The 22,652-nt window shown below is 47.4% G+C and overlaps 1 protein-coding gene across 8 annotated transcripts in view; it reads right to left on the bottom strand.

Moving 5' to 3' along the window:
• Window positions 1–22,652, bottom strand: part of CYTH1 (cytohesin 1) — an 82,728-nt gene that overhangs the window by 35,241 nt on the left and 24,835 nt on the right. The window contains exon 1 of one of the 8 annotated variants that reach the window (XM_070226831.1): window positions 8,389–8,849. The exons of 6 other annotated variants lie outside the window; for them this stretch is intronic. In XM_070226831.1, coding sequence (XP_070082932.1) covers window positions 8,389–8,416 — 28 coding nt within the window. In that variant the 5' untranslated portion in view covers window positions 8,417–8,849. Of the gene's footprint in view, window positions 1–8,388; window positions 8,850–22,652 lie in introns of those variants that run through there. One more of the 8 variants, XM_070226826.1, reaches the window with a different exon arrangement.

Raw genomic sequence — 22,652 nt, 5'->3', positions numbered from 1 at the left:
TTTTCTTAGATTCATAATTCCACAATCTTTAAAGAAAAAGTCTACTGCCATAAAGAAGGCACCCTATTAGTTACCGTAGAAGATACAAAGATGATAAGACGTGGTTTCAGCCCCCAAAGAGCTTACATGTTGCTATTCTTTTTAAAGAAAAAAGAGGACGCAGTAAGTGCTGCTGACAGGTGCTCCGGGGTCAGAGACGGTGGGGACGGAGGCGAGTTGTCCTGGAAGGCTCCGCACAGGAAGCTGGAGCCCAGGCTGGAGGCTGGGTCAGGAGGCAGAGAGCACTCTAGGCTGGATGAGCGACAGACTCAAAGAGGAAGGGGAGAACAAACTGGAAATGTCTGGAAAAGCTGCTGAAGTTGAACTGTGGTCCTTTGAATTCGGCACAAAGACACCTGGACTCTATTCTTTCGTTGGGTTGGAGGTCAGATAGAGAAAGGAGCACTTTAGGAAGGGTAAGAAGGGGCACTGAGGGGCGTTAGAAAGAAAGGGGACTGGAAGCTTTTCAGTGGTCATGCAGGAAAAGGGACACGGACACGGGCATTTATTTGTCCAAGGCAGTAAGTCTGGTTCAGAGGTGGCAGCAGACGGCTAAGGGTTTTCCGCCCCGACTAGCAACTCACAGCTTCAGCTGCCATCTTATGCGATCACGGCCCCCACACGCACGACTGACTTCTCCCTCACTCTAACGCCGGCTCAGGCCCCAGGCCAGCAGCAGGGACCTCAACCAAGCGTGCGGGGGATCTGCAGCACCCACTTTATTGAACCAGCAACTTCTGAGTGGCAATAAATTGGTGTTTTTCAATTCATCAACATCTCAAACTTGCTAGTCCTACGCATGCAGATCCCCACACCCAAATAAGCCGGGCAAAGCTCCGTGCACCAACACGCACGATCGGCAGAGAGCCTCTAGGCCGTCTTAGAACTCAGTCTCCCATCCTTCTGTGTCACAGGAAAACTGAAGCATGGAGTTTTAATGGTTCTACTCCAGTCCTTATGCTTAAAAATGCTTAATTCTTCTTCCATGAAAGCTGGAAGCATAAACGCCTCTTTAGAGAGCAAAGACCGCCCTCTGTTCCTGCTCCGAGAAGGGCCTGAAGATCTCTTGAGAGAGTAGTAGTTTCTACTTTAAACTCAAAGCAGGAAGAAATCGGCTCCCATTACCAGACATGGACCCTTCTCAGAGCTGCCCAGGGCCCAGAGAAGGCTTTCTGAAGGTGAGAGCAGCCTGGAGGAGCCAGAGGCACTGACTCTGGCTCCCGCTTCCCGAGTGCTGGCAGGCCCTGGGCGCTGCTCAGGGCAGGGCAAAGCTGGGCAGACGCCGGGGGCCCAGTCTCCTGGAGGGGCCCTCCTCCCCGGGGCAACAGCGGAGGCCTCAATTCTGCTCCAGCCAAGGGGCGGATCCAGTCTGTTCTGAGGCCGCTGTCCAGCCATCCTCTATCTCCTGCCCTTTGCTGAGGACGCAGCTGAGACGGGGGCAGAACAGCAGGGAGGAAGGAAGAGCAGGCCCGTTGCCGAGGACGGCCAGTGAGGAGGCTGGAGGAGAGCGAAGCTGAGTTCCCTGTTCTCTACCTTTCAAGACCCAGGTGGCACTTCTGCCTCTCCAAAATCGGCTCACGAGGCGAGGCTGGGCTGTGAATTCCTGACACCAGGAAGGCTGCCTGTGGCCACCTCCCTCGAAGACAAACAGACCCTCATCTCTGGGCCGTCATCCTGGATGGTAAGATGTGACTGCTTTCTCTGGACAAACTCTCTGCTGCCTCCAAACACCGGCAAACTCTCCCCCAAGCCGGTGCGGCTACTGTGGCAGGACCAGCCTCTCCCACAGGCAGGAGGAAGAAGCCACGAAAGAAAGGAAGATGGAGCAGAGGGAGGAAGGCCCCAACAGGGAAAGATCTCTCCTGAGGATGCATATCCATCTTTACAAATATTATTTACGTTACCAACAAGATTTTTACCGAAATGCGCTAAGTAAAATAATATTAAAGTTCACATGGAAAATATATACATATGAGAACAGTTCAGAAAAATATGAAGGGGGAAAAAGGGTAATGTGAGGGGAGCAGCCACCCGAGACTCCAGCATGCGAGGCTTCAATAACTGGAAACAGCACTAGAAGAGAAGAGAAACTCAAGAAATACTGAAACACAGGTGGCACTTCAAATCATAAAATCTCATAAAGAAAACATAAGGAAAAGATAAAATCATAAAGCAAAATAGGATTATTCAGTCAATGGTGGTGGGGCAATGAGCTAGCTAGCCGTTTTGGGGAAAACTTAGCTGAATGCCTACCTCATTTATAACAAAATAAATCCTAGCTAAATCAAAGATTTTAACAAAAACAAAGAAACCATAACAATTCTAGAATAAAGCTCAGATTACTACGGTCACAGTCTTGGAGGCTGTTCAGTTGGCTACATTAAAAATGCAGTCCCGTGAGCTAAACGGTAAACAAGCAGACAAGAGGCATGCGGAGCGCAGGACGAAGGTGCGACTTTCCCCTCAGAGAGAGCACAGGGTGAGGAGACGGCGACAAACATACAGCCAAGGCCATACAGGCAGATCGCAAACAGAGAAAGACAAACGGGCAAGGAGGAAAAGACACCTGAACTCTCTAAGATTGAAAAACGCAAATTAAGACATGAAGACCCTTCTGCCTTCCACAAGTCTGGCAGAAACGAAAACGTCTGAAGACACGAACCCCGTCAAGGGCGTGGGCTGCACGTCAGTCTCACACGCTGCTGGTGGGTGTAAAGTGCACACTCTCTTTGCAGCACCAAACTTAAGACGCACATACCTTTTGATCTAGTGATTCCATCTAAGAATTTACCCCATGGATATACTCTCAAAATGCAAAAATTAAAAACTACTTAAACACTATTTGGTCATTAAAAAGAAAGAGCTGATCTGTAAATGCGAATCTAGAAAGCTCCCTAAGACACACGCAGTGCAGCAGGAAGGCCCAGAGCACCAGGCACACGGCACCTCCGTTGGGGAATGCACAGATTCTGAGAAGGATGCCCTTGAAACTGTCAACAGGAATCCTCTTCAGAGACGAGGAGGTGGAGAGCGGGCGGAGGCGGCGAGGCTTCATTTCATACCTCTCTGTGTATGTAGATCCACGACTACAACTCAATTTTATGTTGCAATTTCTATTCAGAGAAAACAGGGAAATGTCACCAGCCACTTACCCCAAAACAGTGCTCAGATTGATGCCTAAGCATCTCTTTTATGGAAGGAAGATGCTCAAGTTCTGATATAATGCCTGTGAGCCCCTGCTGTAAGTACTGATTATGCCGTGGTGGAAATGTGGGAATCCATCTGAAGTCTGTGAATCAAGGCTCCTGAACTCTTAACAGAAAATACAAAGGAGAAGAGACTTTAGACACCAAAAGAAAGGACATGCAGAAACAGCCACTGGCTCAGAGAAGAAATTCACGTGGCTCCTTTCAGGTCAGAATTTGAGCTTTCACAGTTTCTCTGCAGAGCAAGGAAGGAAGAACATACAAGACTCGAGAAATTCTTTTCTTAAGAAGCAAAAGAACGTGCCGGGTGAGTCCTGAGCACCAGCAGAGCAGAGGGCGGCAGGCCTTGGGCCTTCCGTCTCTGTGTTCCCCTCATGTATCGCCTGTGTCTATACAACCAAACACAGCACGTCCTCAGGAAAGACTCCATGGAGTCAGGAGATCACCATGTCCCAACTGTGCTGTTCCACTGATGCTCCTGGCTGACTCTGACATCCTTCCAGGAGCCACGGCGATGACTCTCAATGGCACAGCTGACCAAGCCAGACCAGGTCACTTCTAAGGCACTCACAGCCCCACGAGTCTGACTGCAGCATGCTGAGTGACTGTCCCAGCTGCAAGGTGAAACTCGTATGAATTCCCACAAGCTGAAGCTCTTCACAAGGCAACCCGGAGAAGATGGCAGCAGTTAACCAGTCTCTTTCTAAAAAGGGGATCTCAGCTGAGCCGACAACAAACAGAAAGAAGAACAGAAACAAGAACAACGTAAATTCAGCAAGGTTGCCTTTGGAGGGTTGTCAAAATGCAAGGGAAAAGTGAGAAATGGGTACCTTAAAAAATTTCCAGAAGCTCTACCCTCCATCTCTTAACCAGCAGCAAACTGTTTGCAGGTTCTGTCAGCCCCCCACCACATACTCCAGCAAACCTTCCAGAGCCCCAGGAGGGTTAGGTGACAACAGCCGGAATGCCTCCCACTTCCTAGGGTCTTGATGCCCCCATCCAGATCCTCAGCACCTGCCTTGCCCTCGCCTCAGCTGACCACACTGCAAGCTGAGAAGGGCTCTTGAGGCCCTAGACCCGTGCCTGCCAAGACCCACAACACTGCCTTTTCTTTCGACAACGCTGGCTTCTTGGACAAGCCCACCTGCTGCCTTCCACATCCCCCCGTCTACTGACTCTGGGTCCTGACCATCGGCAGCCAGTCCTGTGCTTTCATATTCCGTGACAAAGAGAACCTGGGAGGTGCAGAAAGCCTCAGACAACAAATAAAGACCCACCTTTTTCAGAGGGGCAGAACCCATGCCTCGTCTCTGCTCACCTTCTTCATCAAGAAGGGCAGGGGCCGGCCCCGTGGCCCAGTGGTTAAGTTCATGCGCTCTGCCTTCGGCGGCCCAGGGTTTCATCGGTTCAGATTCTGGGCATGGACATGGCATGGCTCATCAGCCACGCTGAGGCGGCATCCCACATGCCACAGCTAGGAGGACCCACAACTAAAAATATACAACTATGTACTGGGGGGATTGGGGGAGAAAAAGCAGGGGGGGTATAAAAGAGGGGTCGCCAGGTGTCACAGCGGTTAAGTGCGCACGTTCCGCTTCTTGGCAGCCTAGGGTTCGCTGGTTCGGATCTCGGGTGTGGACATGGCACAGCTTGGCAAGCCATGCTGTGGTAGGCGTCCCACATATAAAGTGGAGGAAGACGGGCACGGATGTTAGCTTAGGGCCAGACTTCCTCAGCAAAAAAGAGAAGGATTGGCAATTAGCTCAGGGCTAATCTTCCTCAAAAAAAAAAAAAAAAAAAAAAAGATTGGCAACAGTTGTTAGCTCAGGTGCTAATCTTTAAAAAAAAAAAAAAGAAAGGGCAGTGCTGGTCCCTGCGCAGCACCACAGGCACTCATCCCTGCTGTGCTCCACGGGACAGGCCCTCAAGTTCAGACCACAGTGAGCCCCCTGCAGCACTCGTCGCAGCAGATGGTGATGCAGGTCTGCTGTGACATGTGCTTTGTACAACGCCAAGCACTCCTGCTTAAAAATTAAAAAGGGACCATTTTTGATTCTGCAAAATACAAACTCAATCCATAAGGAAGGGAGTGAGAAATATCTGTGGGAATATTAATTTATAGTCACAGCACCTTAGGTGTTCCTCCCAATACTCACCTCGACCTAAGCAACTTGTCCACCGTGAGGCTGGCACAACTACAAGGAATGCACTAAGAGAACAGGACTGGGTAGTGAGTTAACGTCAGGGGCAGTATTTGAGAGGCAACCTGAAAATCCAGTATCCCCGTGAAGAGGCACTATACTTAATTCCACGCCGCATATTTTCCTATAAAGTCTACAACTTTATACTCACATGGTATCTTACAGCTTAAACTGTTTTCTCATTTCCGTTTTTATTTGAACTTGACAACAAAGTCCAACCGTGAACTTCGCACATTTCCTGACAAGGAACTATGCCCTGTTACCTCTAGTTCAGAGATGCGGTAAGACTCACGGAGGATATGATCCACTAACAGACAGAGCCCAATTCCAACGGCCGGCTGAGTCCTCAGCTCTTTATCTTCTCTTCTGGAATAATCAAATTCACTTCGGCTCAGCATTTACCAAGCACCTGCACACACCCCGCCTGTGCTGGGAGCTGGGACTGAAACAGCTCCCATCCCCGCCCTGCACAGAACATAAAGGCCAGTCGGGGAGGTGTGTGAGCTGGGAGCAGAAGCACACTTGGCCACCGCGGCCAAGCACACCCAGTGCACTGGGGACATCAAGCAGCTTCAGAGAGTCAAGCTTCTGAGCCACAACGTGAAGGATGAATGGATTCCGCAAATGGAGAAGCAGAGACCAATATGGACACACATACCGAGCAGGGGGCAGGCCGGGAAGTGGTTGGGTGCCACGGGACAGCAAACACACCCCCGGTCAGGGCCCGAGGCACATGGGGACTGGGCTGGCACCCAAAAGAGAGCCTCATGTCAGCTTGCGAGGGCCTCGTGTCCCACACAGCAAGGAGCCTCGATTCCATCCCAAAGAGAAGGTTCAAAGGCAAATCCAGGGGGACTAAGCATTAGAAAAATAAGATTCAATAGCTAAAATACCAACCTAAGGCAGTTAAGAAAACAGTGCCCAACTGAGGACACTGGTTAACTCTCACCTACACACACCTACGTGACGCTGGAATGCAAACTGATGAGCACAAATACCAGGTAAGGACAGAGGCAAAAAGCAGCACTTCAATTTGAGGATTATGGATCTGAGATTAGTGCAGCAGGAAAGGATCTTACTTGTTTAAAGAAATTTTCAAAAAACCCCACTTCCCCTTTATTAGGCATAGTCTTTGGGTAACAAATCTGAAGAATGCTGACACTGAACTCTCCCTCCCCTGGGATCTTGGGGACCTGCCAGAGGAAAGTCCATTTGTGCCCTTCACTCTCACATCTGCCTGAATGCCCTTTCTGCATCTCAGCGGACACCTAGGGGCAGCTATTTTCGCAGTGGTGAAAAGGACAACACTGCCCTCCCTAACGTCCCAAGTAGACAACAGGACGAACGTGCCAGGAGGGGGTGAGGGAAACAGAGAAGGGCCCGTTCTTGACAGTTACTTACTAAAAGCAGAGTTGCCCACCAATCCTATCTCAAAAATCTGAGCTCGAAAATGCCTGGCCCTAAAATGGTGCCCCACCCCCACCACTGAGTCAAGTGCACACACAGTGAGCAGCTTGTGTTGAATGTTAAAGCCTCTAGGATGGCCAGGGGACGACGACAGGGATCCCTCTGACTTCGAATCTGAAGTGACTAGTAAACAGCATCTCCTTGGTGGGGCTGAGGCCAGGCTCACCCGGAAGGACCAGCAGCAATAAGCGTGAAGCTGTAGCACGGTGACCAGCGGTCACTGTCTCTCCAAGTCAGGCTCACACCTACTGTCCGGCATCATCAGTAAAGTGTCCTCGTCTACTCTCAAAAGTGTCCCCTTTTGAACTAGAGACCTTGGCTTCCGTGGACTCTCTTTCAGATGCAAAACCTCCCACAGGGCCAGTTCAACCCTGACCTAGAACTGCCTTTCATATTGTCCCCTCTTCAAACGCAAGAGTATTATTTTCAACGCCTGTACGTTCCTCTCGTCCAAAGTCTTTCACAGATGGTACAGCTTTCCAAATCAGCCCACGGATATGGTCAAAGATAATCTGCACTTCAAGGGGAAACTTTACAATGTGTTTTACAGTGAATCAGACAAGGAAAAGCATAAAAAGGAGCCCCAACATTTATTATAACTTTCACAAAATCCCCTTTGAAATATAGCCTCATATTTATTTCAAACTTACTCATATCATTCATCACTAGCTACAAACCAGTATAAACTTTGCTGTTTTGTCCTATGGCATGAAAACGCTGCCATCTGATGAAGGCATCACAATAAAATACATACACGTCCACACACACAGCTCGTAGGACTGCAGAGTTTGAAAGCCCCGACCCAGGGGGCGCAAGACAGCTCTTCTGCAGAATCTTTTGGGATTCAGAAGCCACAAAATTTGTCATCCCTTTACTCATAGCTTCACTGTTCAGTGTGCGTGTGGAGAAGACGAAGGAAGTTCTACAGACCCTACAAGGCTGAACACCAAAAGAGGAAGATCAAATTAATTATGTATTTTCATTTTGTCACATTTTATTTAATAAAAGTGGATATTATTTATCCTGAACCTCAGTGGTGCTCTCCACCTGGTCTCTGACATCTTCACTTTTCAGCATCACACTCATTCTGGATATCCGTGCAACTCACAGAGCCCCTGACCGACGCCGTTCAGTTTCAGGAAGTACAGACCAAGTCAGCAAGTCAGAGCGCACACTCCAGCAACAAGCACCCAGGGCGGATCTTCAAGGAAAAGCAAAGATTGGGGTGGGGAACTTCTCCGGTTTAAAAACACACTGAGTTACACACACACGCACGCACGCGCACCAAGAACCTTAGCTTCTTAACCACTAAAGCACTCTCCAGTCTTTCTCCTGAAAACAGTCAGATAAAAAGCAGAGTCTGGGTTCGTGCTCTTCCCCAAAGGGAGTGAAACTGTCGTCACAGGATTTCACACACTGATCAAAAGAGATACTTAAACCCCACTCCACACTTCCAGGCCAGGACTGGGACTCACCATCTTCCTCTTCGGTTTTAAGGACCATCTTTTTCCGTCACGGCAGGACCCTAAAGGTTGCTCAGTTTTGTTCTTCAAAGGAGAACTCAGCCAAGTTTCCCTGGGACGTAGGAATGGGTGGGGCCAGGCACACCTGTGGGCTGTCTAGCCACCAGGACAGCTCAGAGCTGCTTCCTGAACCTACAGGAAAATCGCTGGCCGCACTCCTAGACCAATCAGCCTCCAGCTGCAGGAGCGTCACTCCCAGCTCACGGCCACCACCCAGTTCCTGAAGTCAAGCTCAAGTAGCTGCCGGCAGTTAACCACCTCCTCCCTGGAAGCCGCCTTCCGCTGCCGTCAAGGAGGCAACAGCTGCACTTCTGGTCTTTTCTCAGATTGGACTGCAGCAAGGGACAGGACTAGATGTCATTTCTCTCCTCACTTTCCAAGTACTTTCTTAGAACGGAATCACTCAAAACCCCGGTCCTCTCACAATGAAGTAATGACGCATTTCCCAAGAGAATGACTAAGAGATTGTAATCCTTACGCTATGTTATGAGGTCACAGGCTAAAAGCAGAAGGCAGATTTTACAGGCGAAAAAAATCCAAGGGCAACACTCCCAATGTAAGTTCAATCTCATCCCCATTCTATTTTCTAATGTGTTCTTTTCTGCATACTCTTTTTTTATACTCATCATACATTTTCACTGTTGAAATTAGGTAAAAGTAGTGAGGGAAAAAAACGTTAATCCTATCACCCACTGATGACATTTTGGTGTATATTCTTTATTTTCTTCCAAATTTTTATTGTATATATTATATTCTCTTTCTTTCTGTCTTTATATATATATTTCTCTCTCTACATAGACAGATATACACATATTTCTCTCTTTATATTTCTCTGTATCTCACATCTCTCATATGATACACATAACCATACATATTATACAATATATAATAGTGATATATTTATCTTTCTTAAGATATATTTATATTATCTCAAGAGATAGTATGTATATAGATCAACATATATAAAGAAAGAAATAGAGATAAATAAATACGTATATAGAGAGAAACAAAAATTGGTTATTTTACCTGCTGTTTTATAACCAGCTGTTTTTACCTACGACATTTCTCCAGGACTGTAGACGGTTGTCTGCCACATTTTTATCACCCATGGCATGGAGGTCATATTTAACCAGTCCCCTACTGGAAGACTTTTTAAGTGGTTTCCAACTTTTCTGCCAATCTCAACACCCATGCGCACACGTTCTGGCACGTGTCTCTCATTACTTCCTTAGTAAAAATTCTTCGAAGTACAATTCCTGGATTCAGATACAGCTTCCTATGTGTTCATGGGAGGTACTAGGGGGTCCCATAACTCACTTGCTCATACTTACGAGTGGCAGTCAGAAGGAGAACTTGCACCTGTGGCACCATCATTGTAGAGAACATTCCTTGAGTGCTCCCTTTGCACCTGGCCTGACATGGCCGAACTCATGTAGTCTGGAAAGAACCCCATGAGGGGAGTGTCATCTTCAGCCCCAATTCACAGATGAGGACTCTGAGGCCCAGAGACGTTGCCCAAAGTCCCAAACCTGACATTCAACCAAGTGTCTGGATGCAGGGCCCACCCTCTGACTGGCTCTACTGCTGGACCCCAATTCTCCTCCTCCCGTCAGTGCTGGTTGTAAACACAAACTCCTGCAGCAGGTGTGCAGGAAGCCCGAGCCTGCTGTCCAGCGGCCGGGTCCCCATGGCGGGGCAGAAACACGCACATCTCCAGGGAGACACCAGTGCGCCGCCTCGTCACACTCTGAAGGTGCTCAGAGGTGCCTCAAGGGCAGTGGCCTCAGCCCACCCTTTTCCTGCTTACCTAATAAAAAATATATACGCATGTATTTTTTTTTTTTTGAGGAAGATTAGCCCTGAGCTAACTACTGCCAATCCTCCTCTTTTTGCTGAGGAAGACTAGCCCTGAGCTAACATCTATGCCCATCTTCCTCTACTTTATACATGGGACGCCTACCACAGCACAGTTTTTGCCAAGCAGTGCCATGTCTGCACCCGGGATCCGAACCAGCGAACCCTGGGCTGCTGAGAAGTGGAACGTATGCACGTATTTTTAAAAACCACTCTGTTTTGTGGAGGCAACTAATACAAACCCAACTTTTTACCTTTTAGTTGCATGTGTCAAAATCACAGTTACGGTTTCTCCTTCCCATCCTCCATCCCTAACACACCCCAGAAGTTCCATCCTGCTCCATTTCAAAATCTACATTTAACGATTCCCAAATCAGTATTTCTACGTTCTGGTGCCAGGGCTGGGCTTTGACGCTCATCCTACTTTTAAGACGACGGTCACTTCTATTTTCTACTTGCTATCAGCTGGTAGAGCGTTTCTCTGGAATAGACACTGGGAGGCAGCACGGCAGGGCCACCAGGCATGCGTACTTAGAGCGTTCACAGATCCTTCCAAAGGCGCGCCACTTCCCTGATAGGTTGGACCGCACTTCTGCCAGTCTGACAGGTGAAAAGCAGCTTCTTGCTGTTGTTACAGTCTGCACTGACTTGATCCTTTCATAAGTGTGAGCTACGTCCTCTGTCGTGAACTGCTTGTTCATATCCTTTGCCCATTTTCCTATTGGTCATCTTTTCCTTCTGATTTATATATTACTAATCCTTTGTATCATATGTTGCAAATATTATCTCACAATCTGTCACTTGTTTTTAACTTCAGTTGTAGTACGTTTTGTCTTACAGAAGTTCTTATGTGTTGCAATCAAATCTATAATCTTATCCTTCACAAGTTTCATCCAACATTCACTGAGCAAACTGAGTGTCGGGTACTGGAGACGCATCAGGAAACTATAGCACTTGCCCTTGTGGTGTTTATACTCTATCGGGAGCTGGGGAGGACAGGGAAACAAGAAGTGAAATACCCAGTACATAGGATGATAAATGCTACCTGGGGCAGGGCGAGCGGGGCAGGTGGTCAGGGATGGCCACTCCCGAGAAGGGCAAGGAAGCCAGCATAGCTGGAGCAGAGAGATCAGCGGGGGGGTGGGAGGGGGTGCGTCCCGGGCCTTGGGGGCTATTTTAAGGGCTGGTTTCCACTGTGGGTGAGACGGGCAACCGCTACCAGCGTCTGGAGCAGAGCGGAGGATCTGACTTCCTTTGCGAGGATACTGCTCAGGCTGGCGGGGCAGACCAGCCTGCAGGGCAGCCAGAGCAGAAGCAGGGAGACCAGCTGAGAGGCTGTCACAACATCCAGGTGGGAGAATGGCGGCTTAGGCAGTAAGAGGTCAAATCCCTGCTGTATTTACTTCTAAGACAGAGCCAAGGACTTGCCGATGGATTCCAGGTAGGGTGTGAAAGAAGTCCAGGATGACCCCAAGCCTTCTGGCCTGGGCAAGGAGAAGGGAGCTGCCATCCTCCAAGCAGCGGGCTGCCAACAGGACTCCCAGTTTCCACGCTACCCAGCAGGCCTCAGCCTCACAGTCTCCATCACTGAGTCCACTGTGTCTGCTCTGCTTCGTGGGACCTCGGGATTTTCAGCTCTGCTCCACTATTTGCCACTGCATTCTTGCTATACTGCCAAGTTCACATTCTCAAAAGATGGACTCTAAATGGCTCACGTAGCTGTGATCTCTGTTTGGGCACAGTGGGCCACCCCACAGACCCCCCAGCCAGCCCTCAAGATAGGATTCTTCCCATCTCCCCAAAGTTGTTTTTGTAAGAGCTGCCGCTTAGGTGTTAATTGGGAGCACCGAGGGACACACCTGGCCTAATACCAGCCTATCTTCCATGTGATTTCTGTTATTCCAAAGCTAGAGCAACAAATAGCACACTTTGTGAAAAAGGAAGTAATGAATGAAGACGCATGTCTTCAATTCCTTAAAACAGAAATTTAACTACTGAAGAACCAAATTATGAAGCTGACTCGCTCATAAGGAAAGTAACTGTACCACTTATCATTCGTATTGCGACATTTCTGAGATTGAAAGTGGGTACCAGTCATAATCCCATCAGCCAACAGGCGTACACTGGGACTGTCCGGGGCAAACGAAGCACCACCAGCCGGCTCATCAGGCCCGTCTACAGCATCCGTCCCAAGGACAGCACGTGGAGGATCAGAACACAGCCATTCAAAGGGAAGCTGCAAGGAGGCTTCAAAGTACATTCTGAAATAACTAGAAAAACAACGGCATATTACAAAACCAGAGCAGTTCCCTAGGCCTCAGAGCAGTGTCTGAGTAAGGAGATGGGAGACAGGAACTGGCCAGGCCCTGTAATGCGCACTAAACCAACAAAGCAGAAGAGAACACTTTATAGCTATTCATAATGAAAATCATACGTAAGGGCATCTGGACAAAGGTGCTTTGACTCAAGACATTTTCCATTTTCAATTAATAAAATACCTTAAATAGCCTTAATCCTTTACCCAGCCTCATCTCCTATGGTGACGGATAAGGGGAGAATGTGCAAACATGACAGTTTAAAATGACACTAAAAGAAAACGTACAAGAGCGCTCATGTAACATTCTGGAGAGCGTTTTTTCTTAGCATGATGCCCTCGCCCGTCACAATCCCAGGAGACAGAGACGCACTCAAAGCGGGAGTCGGAGAGTTAAGAGAGGGTCTGTCTGTAAAAGCGAGGGTGAGGTTTGGGGAGACCAGCAAGGAGTGAGGAACACCCCAGAGCCAGAAAGAGGGGCAGCCTATCACTGCCAGGTGATAGGTGGCTAGGTGGCTGAATGCAGGGGCCACTGGCAGGAGCTTGGGCCAAGGGTTCAGCTGACCCTCAGCTACCTGGCAGGGAGAAAACCGTGACCTCACTCTCCTCTGCCTTCAATCTCCTGGACAAATCCAACAGGTGCAGGAGGGCGCCTCTATCCAGAGCAGCCCCCAGCAGAGAGCAGGAGGGGAAGCACAGAGAGCGGAGATGGGGACACCACACCAAACCTCAAGAGACTGGGAGCCACTCCTTCAGTCTTCAGCGGCCCCATCATCTGCTCACTAAGTCTCAGCTCCTCATCATGGTTTCTGGACTCTCCTTAATCTGACCCTGCTCTCTCTCCAGGCTCACCACTTGTGCCTGGGTTTTTTTTTACCTTTAACCAAAATAACATGCATACTGCACATAAAAAGGCAAATAGTACCAAAGGCTTAAAACAGAAAATCAGTTTCCTGCCCAACTCTACCCTACACCCATCCTGCTTCATAGAGCTAACTCTTTCAGCTTTTTCTTCTGCTAATTACCTCCCTGTTTCTAAATAACGTGTCTACATTATTCATTCTCAAGTTTTCAGTTCTAGATGTCAACTGCCTGCCAAGGAAGACGAAGATTCAGTTTTCACCCTCCCCCTACACAGACTCAGTATAGTTAAATTTCCAGTTAAATCAGTATTTAGCATTTGCATAAATACTGCTCACAACTCAGCTACACCACATCCTGTGATGAGAACCACCAGAGAACGGCCTCAAGTGTCCTCTGTTCAGTTTGCTTAGCTCTGTGTGTCTGTTACTATTAATCGCCACACTCTTTACCCAGGCACGAACCCATCACAGCATCAGACGCACAGGAATCTGCTCTCCGAGCCAGCCCTCCAGAAACCTCCACCCCCTGCACACGTGGCCTGTGGCTCTCGAGGCTCTCACAGCATCCTCCTGAGCATCCGCCAGCCGTGTCCCAACGCTGGGTCCTATTTCTTTGATCCCAAGTTTTTGTCTTTCGTGGATTACCTGCTCATTTTGGGGGAGCACGTCCTCTAATAACTGACGGAGAAAGGATGTCGAGGGTGGGTTTCTCATCATTGTTGTTGTAAATTTTGCAGGTCTGAAAATACCTCTATTCTTCTCACACACTTGATTGACATTTTGGCTGAGTACAGAATTCCAAGTCGAAATCGTTTTTCCTCAGAATGCAGGGGGTGTTCCCTCACTGTTCGCTGTTCCCACTTTGCTGTTGGCCACGGCGCCATTCTGATCCCGGTACTCTATGTGTGACCTCGTCCGCTCTCAGACAGCCCTCAGGATGTTCTCTCTGCCCTTGGCATTGTGAAATTTAATAATAAAGTGTCTAAGTATGAGTCTGTTTCATACCTTATGCTAGGTAGACCTCAGTTCTAAAGTCTTATATTCTTTAATAATTTGCTATCCTTTTTTTTTCAATTCCCCTTTTTTGGGATTTCTATTAGTGGGACACTGGACCTCCACTGTGGATCCTCTAATTTTTCTTACCTTTTTACTCCTACTTTTCATCTCCTTTTTGAGCTGCTTTCTAGGAAACACTCTTGCAATGGACTGAACGTTTGTGTCCCCCACAAACTCCTAGGCTGAAACCCTAATGTGGTGGTATTAGGAGGTGGGGTCTTTGTGAGGTGATCAGGTCAGGAGGGTGGAGCCCTCGCAAATGGGATTAGCGCCCTCCTAAGAAGAGGCCAGAGAGCCAGCTTGCTCTCTTTGCGCCATGTGAGGACGCAGCAAGAAGACAGCACTCTGTGAACCAGGAAGTGGGCCCCCCAGAAGCCCACTGTGCCGGCACTCTGCTCTCAGACCTACAGCCTCCACAGCGGTGAGAAAGAAATGTCTGCTGTTGAAGCCGCCCAGGCTGCGGCACTCTGTGACGGCAGCCCCAAGGAGGACAGCTCTCCAGTTCAGCTTCCAATCTTTCTACCTTCCAACCTTTCTGAATGTTTTCTTCCTGCTATTTTTAATTTGCAAGAACTCACTCCTAATGTATGAATATTTCTTTTTGATAGCATCCTACTCTTGTTTCATTAATATCTAAGACTCTTAAGTACACAGTTTTAATTTAAAGCTTTCTTTTGTATCTTCCATGCCTTTTCCCTCACATTTCTTTTCTGCTGTTTGCTTTGTTCTCTTGTTAATGTTGACGGTTTTCCTTAAATGTTTAGTAAACACGGGCTGTTTTCTTCCTATTTAAGAACAAGGCACTAACAACTTGATTAGGAGCTCTGTGTGATGGGTGCAGCCTATTGGGTGGTGGGTGTCACTGTAAAATAATAAAACAGTAACAGGTAGAGACCCCAGGAGGGGTTCTGTAGGCTCTTTTCTTCTTGGGCTGGTGACCCAAAGAATCATTCTCCAATCTCCTCCCTGGGCAGTGTGGGCTATAAACCTGACCAGTAGCATTTGGGGAGCTAGGGAGAGGCAGAAAGGATGGGAAGTTCACAATTAAGTATACTTTCACTCACTCTCTTTGCCTTTACGGCCTTCTTCAGAAATTAAACCTTCATGTTTTACCAAAAGTGGAAGAGAAATCGCCTTGCTGCAAGAGATGGAGAAGAGACCTGAGAGTCTTAACTACTCACGATGAACACTTTCAACCCACCCTCGTTTTTAGCCTCATTCCATAGCTGCATTCACAGAGGCCCGTGGTGCCCTGAAGCCTTTCTGGGGTTTGGGGGTAAATCGCTCTGCTTCCCGACAGCCTCTCCCTCTGCAGCTTCGATCTTTCCTGACAAGCTGCCCGTGAAAGAAGGGCTTGGGGCACACAATCATGCAAGTGCCCTAAAGCCTCTGGGAGTGCACGTGTGGGTGGCTGGAGAGTGACAGAGACACCAGTGCTCTGCAGACAGAACCCACACACACCTGGAAATGCTGCAAATCTTTGGAAGGTTATGTCTACTCGGGTCACCTGGCAAAAGCGGATTTGTACTATTTTTCCTCACAGACATGAACAGCACCAAATAGACCTTGCAAAAAAAAAAAGAAAAGACTTGAGAACAGAGGAAAAACTGTCGCAAAGAACTCAAATGAAGAATTGAAAGGATGCTGCTGTTCCTTGACAAACACCCACCCCGCGGCTGGCAGAGCAAGCGCTGGGATTTCTGATCACATCTGCCGTCAGCACCTGCGTGAGGCAGACTCTTAGCACTTTTACCATCAAAAGAAAAAGTCAAACCAATTTAAAAAAACAAAGAACCCAAACCATGGCCTTTTGTCCTTTGCTTTATGTACATAATTTGACTTTCACTTTTTTCCAAAAGTCATTAACTTTTCCAAGGAAAAAATAAGAATAAGAAAGGTGCAATTCTTCACAAAGTCTGACCTTATTTTCTACGCGCAGAAAATCCATTATCAATGCCATAAAATACCATAAAAGTGGAAAACTGTATGGTTTTGAGTTTATGCATATCTTTTTCTGAGAAGGAGGTGGACACATCCTCAGTGGCTCCGAGAGAACCCTCACGGTGGGGAATCTGAGTCTGGGATCACAGCCCTCAGAGCAGGTGGAGGCAGCATGGTGCCCGGGAGAACCCCCTTTCTGGTGGTGATGGAACGATGCCCCGCAAGACCACACTTGGCAGTCACCACCACCAACCTCACCACAGTCCAAGGAGACACGTGGAGACGAGCCATGTGTTCTTTAGAAAATACGCATTTGACGTATTCATGATGCTAAACAGAAACACCTTCCTGCACGAAGACAGAGTACGATTCACAAGTGAAAAAGAAGAGAAATAAAACTGAAGTTGAAATAAACTTCAAACTAGACCGGAAAGCAGTTGCTAAGTAGTTTTAAATGCCCTTCAAAACAAAGTCAAAAATATTGGAGGTAGTGAATTCAATCTGTGCTGCCCTCTGCTGGCTAGATGACGAGACTGCTAAAAAGATACAATTAGCTATTCTGCCGATAAAGTAAACGACCCTTTGAACGTATACAGGGAGGACAGAGGGCATTCACGCTCTGCTAGTACACAGGCCATGCTCTGGTGATGCTCACCAGTACTTACCTGCTGAAAGGGTTTTGTTAATATTAAAATTGTCTTGCCCTTTGTCCACACACTAGCTAATCTGTGGGAATAGGTAACAGCCAACGGGAGCTTATATTATACAGCAGACAAAAACAACAAACACCACACACACTAAGTAATAAATTCACCAGCATGCTAGAAAGCACAAGTGCTGTGGGGAAAAGAAGGAATCAGGAGTGGATGCCTGGGGACACGGTTTATTAAAGTATTGAGCACAGTCAGGACGGGCATCACTGAGAAGAGAAAATCTGAGCCTTAAGAATCCCCACTCACAGCCCCTAAAAAATAGACCACATACAGGCTTTTCTTTTCCAAAATTTTGTGGTGTACGAAATGCACTTCTACTCTTCTCGAACCTCCTACCTCCTATGCCTCAGCCTGTGGACTAAGGAAATTAACTATGCGGTGCCTGCAAGCTTTGATCACCAAGGCCGCTTCCCCACAGAGGCCCGTGTGGGCCAGAGCCACTGGGCCACCAAGCCGCCCCTCGCTGTGTCTTTCGAGAAGAAAGTCTCATCCCCTGGTCACCTGAGAGTCTCTCACTTTCAACCAGAAAGAGCCCAACATTCAGAACACCTGTTCTCCCATTTTCTGACTGGTGTTCACACACACATTACACATTATCTTTAAAAAGAAAAAAAGTACATGCTGAGTACTGTGCATTCATTCAAAAAACATCTGAGTCCTTACTGAGTGTTCAGTTTAAAGGATGCCTGTTGACCTGTGCTGAATACTGTGTGAGCTGGTGCTGGGGCCACACACAATGCTCCCTGGAAACAAGAAGGGTCCTGGAGGACCCAGGTGATGGCAGCGGTCTGGTCACATACTACCGTGTGACATGCTAAGGACTAGGCTACGGAAGAAGCTGGTACTCCAGACTCTTAGAGGAAGGATGCCAAAAAGCAGTCCCTGGGAGAGGCAGGGAGAAAGGGGGAATGGGCAGTCGAAAAAAGGAGAGTGGCTTGTGAGAACACCCATATTCTTAGTGACATTATCTGGAGGAGATCTGGGGACACTCAAATACCAATCTGTGGCCACGGTCGTTTTTTTTTTTTTTTTTTGAGGAAGATTAGCCCTGAGCTAACATCTGCTGCCAATCCTCCTCTTTTTGCTGAGCAAGACTGGCCCTGAGCTAACATCCGTGCCCATCTTCCTCTACTTTATATGTGGGACACCTGCCACAGCATGGCTTGCCAAGCGGTGCCATGTCCACACCAGGGATCCGAACCAGCGAATCCTGGGCCGCTGAAGCAGAATGTGCGAACTTCACCACTTCACCACCAGGCCAGCCCCAGTAGCCACGGTCTTGAAGGAAGGAGAGACCAAGCTTGAGGGCTGAGTAGGCACTGTCTGGGAGAAGGGCATATTTAGACAGAGCTGCACAGCACAAGAGGCCCTGGTGCTGCCTGGCTCCCCACCTGGCTACTGTCACCCCACAAGAACCCCACCACCCACTGAGACCTGTTCGCCTTTCTGTACTTACATAATGACGTTTCAGCCTTCCAAGAATCTGGCCCCCAACATAACTTTCCTCCCCTGAACAAACCCTCAGTCCAGTTATTCTACTGTTTTTGAAAATGATTTCATACTTAAAGTCACAGAACAAGTATTTATGTTGGCTGGGCTGCACATTCTCTTCCCAGCCAGGAAGCAAACCTACCTGGACAAGAAGTCTGTGTGAAAGAGAGACCTAGGAAACACAGACTCAAAGATAAAAGGATGGGAGGTCCCAACAGGAAACGGGCTCATGGAGCTGTTAGACAGCCTGATAAGGTCTGTCACGCTAACTAAAGGGACACGTGCTAACACACAACAATCAATCGGGTAATTTTTAAAAGCATGGATCAGTTTGCAAAAAACACAGATACTTTCACTCTTTTGAGCATCAAAATAACCCTGGAGTAGAGCAGGGGATCACTCCTACCATCCGCCTCCTCACCCCCACTTCACAATGACGCGAGCTGAGGACACACGCAGAGCGGCCAGAGCCACACTGACCACAGCCTGCCAGCACCAAGCCCAGCGGGGTTCTTCCCGAGGAGATCTGCGCCCTCACCACCGCACGGGACCCTCGGAGGAACCAGAGCCGCCAGCGTGGAGGCTGGCAAGCGCAACTTCCCTTACCCCTGAGACCGCCTCAATGGCAGCCCCTCTCTACTGAAACAAGCTGAAGAACCACAAAAGCGAGTCAGTAAGAAACTTCTCCTAAAGGCTAAATTCCAGTCTTTTCATTTTTATCCAACTAAGCTGCTAATGAAATAAAGCATAAACATTAAATGATCCCCCTGAGTTTTTTTAACTCACAAAAAAGGATTATCTCATTGAAGGCAGAGTAATACTAAACCTACTCTCTTCTTGTGTTGCAATTACAGAAGAAATACATAATTACTACACTCCGGGGTCGGGGGAGGGGGCAGAACATATAAAATACAAAAATAAAAAAGGTTTTTTCTACCGCCATCTAGTAATCTTCACAGAAAAAACCACTAACACCTTGACACCGCTCGTGCAGACCTTTTTCTTTGTATTTAACACACGCGCACATACAGCTGTACAGGAGGGCTTTTCCTAGATAACAAAGATTAAACAGTATGTATTTTTCTACAAGTTACTGTTTTCAATCAATATGTCTTAGAGACTGCCCTACTTCCGAACGTACAGCTCTACCTCGCTTTTTTTTAATTGGTACATCCCCCAGTGAGGTTTGTGCCACACTCTGATTTGCCACTGATTTGTAAGCTGTCTCCAACGCTTTGACGTCACACATGTGTCTTTTTGCACATGTGGAAGCACAGCTGAGGAAGAGATTCAGAAAAGCTGGATTACAGAGTCGACTGATGCAGGCACTTAACTTTTTATTTGAAACAATTTTAGACTCAGAAAAACTGCAAAAAAGAGTTCTCACATACCCTTTGCCCACCCTCCCCTCCATCACCACGTGACATAACCACAGCACCGTTACTGGGCCCAGGAAATTCAGACCGAGACAGTGCTAACTGTTCATCTGGCAATCCTACTGGAACTTCACCAGTTTTCTCACTAACGTCCTTTTTTTCTGGTCTAGGATCCAATCCAGCAGACCCCGCTGCAGCTAGTTGTTGTGTCTCCTTGGTCACTTCCAATTGTGATAGCTCCCCAGTCCTCGTGTGTCACGGACTTGACGTTCTGCAGAGTACCGGTCAGTTATTTTGTAGAATGTCCCCCAACTTGGATTTGTCTGCGGTTTTCTACTGATTTGATCAAGGTTGTGCATTTTTGGCAAGAATGGCACAAAAAGCGAGGCTATATTCTCAGTGCCTCATACCAGTGGTACATGAAACGGATGAATCCTTCACTAGTGTTGTAAAGGGGAGCCACTAGGCCTCTGCAAAGTGACTGTTTGTCCTTTGTGATTAGGAAGGATGCTGCTAGGAGATACTATGAGGGTGCAGACATCAGTCCCTCATCATCCTTTCCTGCCCATCCACTTTAGTGTCAATGGCTGGAGCTTCCTCCAGTTGGCACCTGTGTCTTTCAATCCGTCCCTGTCATTTTTTCAGCACCTCCTCACTTTCTGCCATCACATGATTTTCCGGGCAGGCTTATTTTGTATTCTTCCCTGCCCCAGTCCCGGAATCAACGATTTCTCCAAGGATCTGCGGTTCCTTTTCATGGAGAATGGTATTTGGAAACCAAAATCTGGGCATCGAGCACACGCTATAAGCAATCTTAACTGCTACAGACACTATCAAACTGCCTTCTCAAAGTCCGCACCGACTCCTCCCCACCACACACCACAGGACCGTCCACCTGCCCACCTCCCCCACGCTCCTCCTCTCTGGGGATCTGACCGCTGTTGTGACGTCAGTTTCTCTGTTACTGGGAACACTGAACACTTAGGTTCACAGCAACCATGTTTCTCCTGTGAATTGCTCACATACTTTGTACTATTTTCTACTGTTGTCTTTTTATCTGTTTCTATCTTGATGTATTGTGGGCAGTAATCCTTTGCTTTTAAGTGCTGCAAGTCTTTCTTCCAAATACACTGCCTGTCTTAACTTTCTTTATACACACCTTAATATATAGAGAGAATATACATATTATGTACATATATATATACACACTTTGACCTATAATCCATCTGGAGTTTTCTTTCTTTGTTTTTAAAGTACAGAATGACGGGGGAATCAAAATTTTTTCTGAAGGGATAGTCACTTGTCATCACCATTGGTTGAAAGCCGGTCCTTTGCCCAGCGACCTGAAGTGTCACCATGATCCGTACAAGGTAGGCCTAGGAGTCAAGTGCTCAGCTGCATCCCAGCTTCACCACTTACTGGCTGTTGGTATGCAAGGTGCTTACTCTTTCCATGTCGTTAGTTTTCTCATCTAGGAAATGGAGAAAATTTTCCCACTTCACAGAGTTATTGAAAAAGTACTTAACACAGTGCAGACATCTAGTAAACATTTATTACATGTTAACTATTATTATTATAAACTGAATTTGCATAACCATTGGTCTGTCTAGCCAGTGCTGTCCAAAATAAAAACGTGAGCCAAATATGTGATTTTAAATTTTCTAGTAGCCACACTAAACAATTAAAAGAAACAGGTAAAGCAAACTTTAATAATGCATTTTATTTAACCCAATATATCTAAAATATTATTTCAACATATAATAATTAATAAGATATTTTGTACTCTTCTTTCGTGCTGAGGTTCCACACTCCAGTGCGTGTTTCACACTCAAAGCACACTTCCAGGCCTCACTTGTCGTTACGACAGGAGACAGCACAGGCCCAGCCAGCCCACTGACTCGGCTGCAAGTTCTTGTAAAAAACACCACACGCACACGCGGGAGAAGCACTGAGAGAAGTGGATATTCGTTCACGACTGAAAAAAGTCTCCAGGCTAACTAGAAACAGAAGGAACCTTTTTTAACATGATAAAGGGTATCTACAAACAGCTTCTAGGAAATGAGACCCTTGCTGGGGAACCCTGAGCGCTCTCCCTGTGAGCCTGGGAGGAAACGCAGGGTGTCCAGCCTCGGCAACTCATCCATGCTGTGCTGGAGGGTTTCTAGCCCCATCTCTCTCAATCAAGGGGCCCCCAGAGCATCAGGCCCTAATGCCCCAGCCAATGACAGGGCAAGAACAAAGGCAAGAGGATGGGGAAGAGGGACGAAACGAAACCATTATTATCACAGTTGGTTTGACTGTCAACAGAGAAAAGGTAAAGATAAATTGTTAGAATCACTGACAAGGGTGCTGGTCAGAAGATCAATATCTAAAGGACAAACGCATTCCAATACACTGGCAACCAACAGTAATGAAAATCAGTATACATCTATCAACAATGTAGAAGAGTCTTAAGGAAAAACATTCTAAAACTTTACTGAAAGACTTTAAAGAAGTCTTTAAAAATGGAGAGCGAAACCATACTCATGACTCAGTATATTAAATGTGTGCAGTTTTTTTTCCAGACAATCTATAAACTCAATGCCATTGCAAATCACAACCCCAGCAG

Source organism: Equus caballus, chromosome 11, assembly GCF_041296265.1.
Source record: "Equus caballus isolate H_3958 breed thoroughbred chromosome 11, TB-T2T, whole genome shotgun sequence".
Classification (NCBI taxonomy): domain Eukaryota; kingdom Metazoa; phylum Chordata; class Mammalia; order Perissodactyla; family Equidae; genus Equus; species Equus caballus.
The sequence above is the reverse complement of the archived record's forward strand: the minus strand, read 5'-3'. Positions and strand labels throughout refer to the sequence as shown.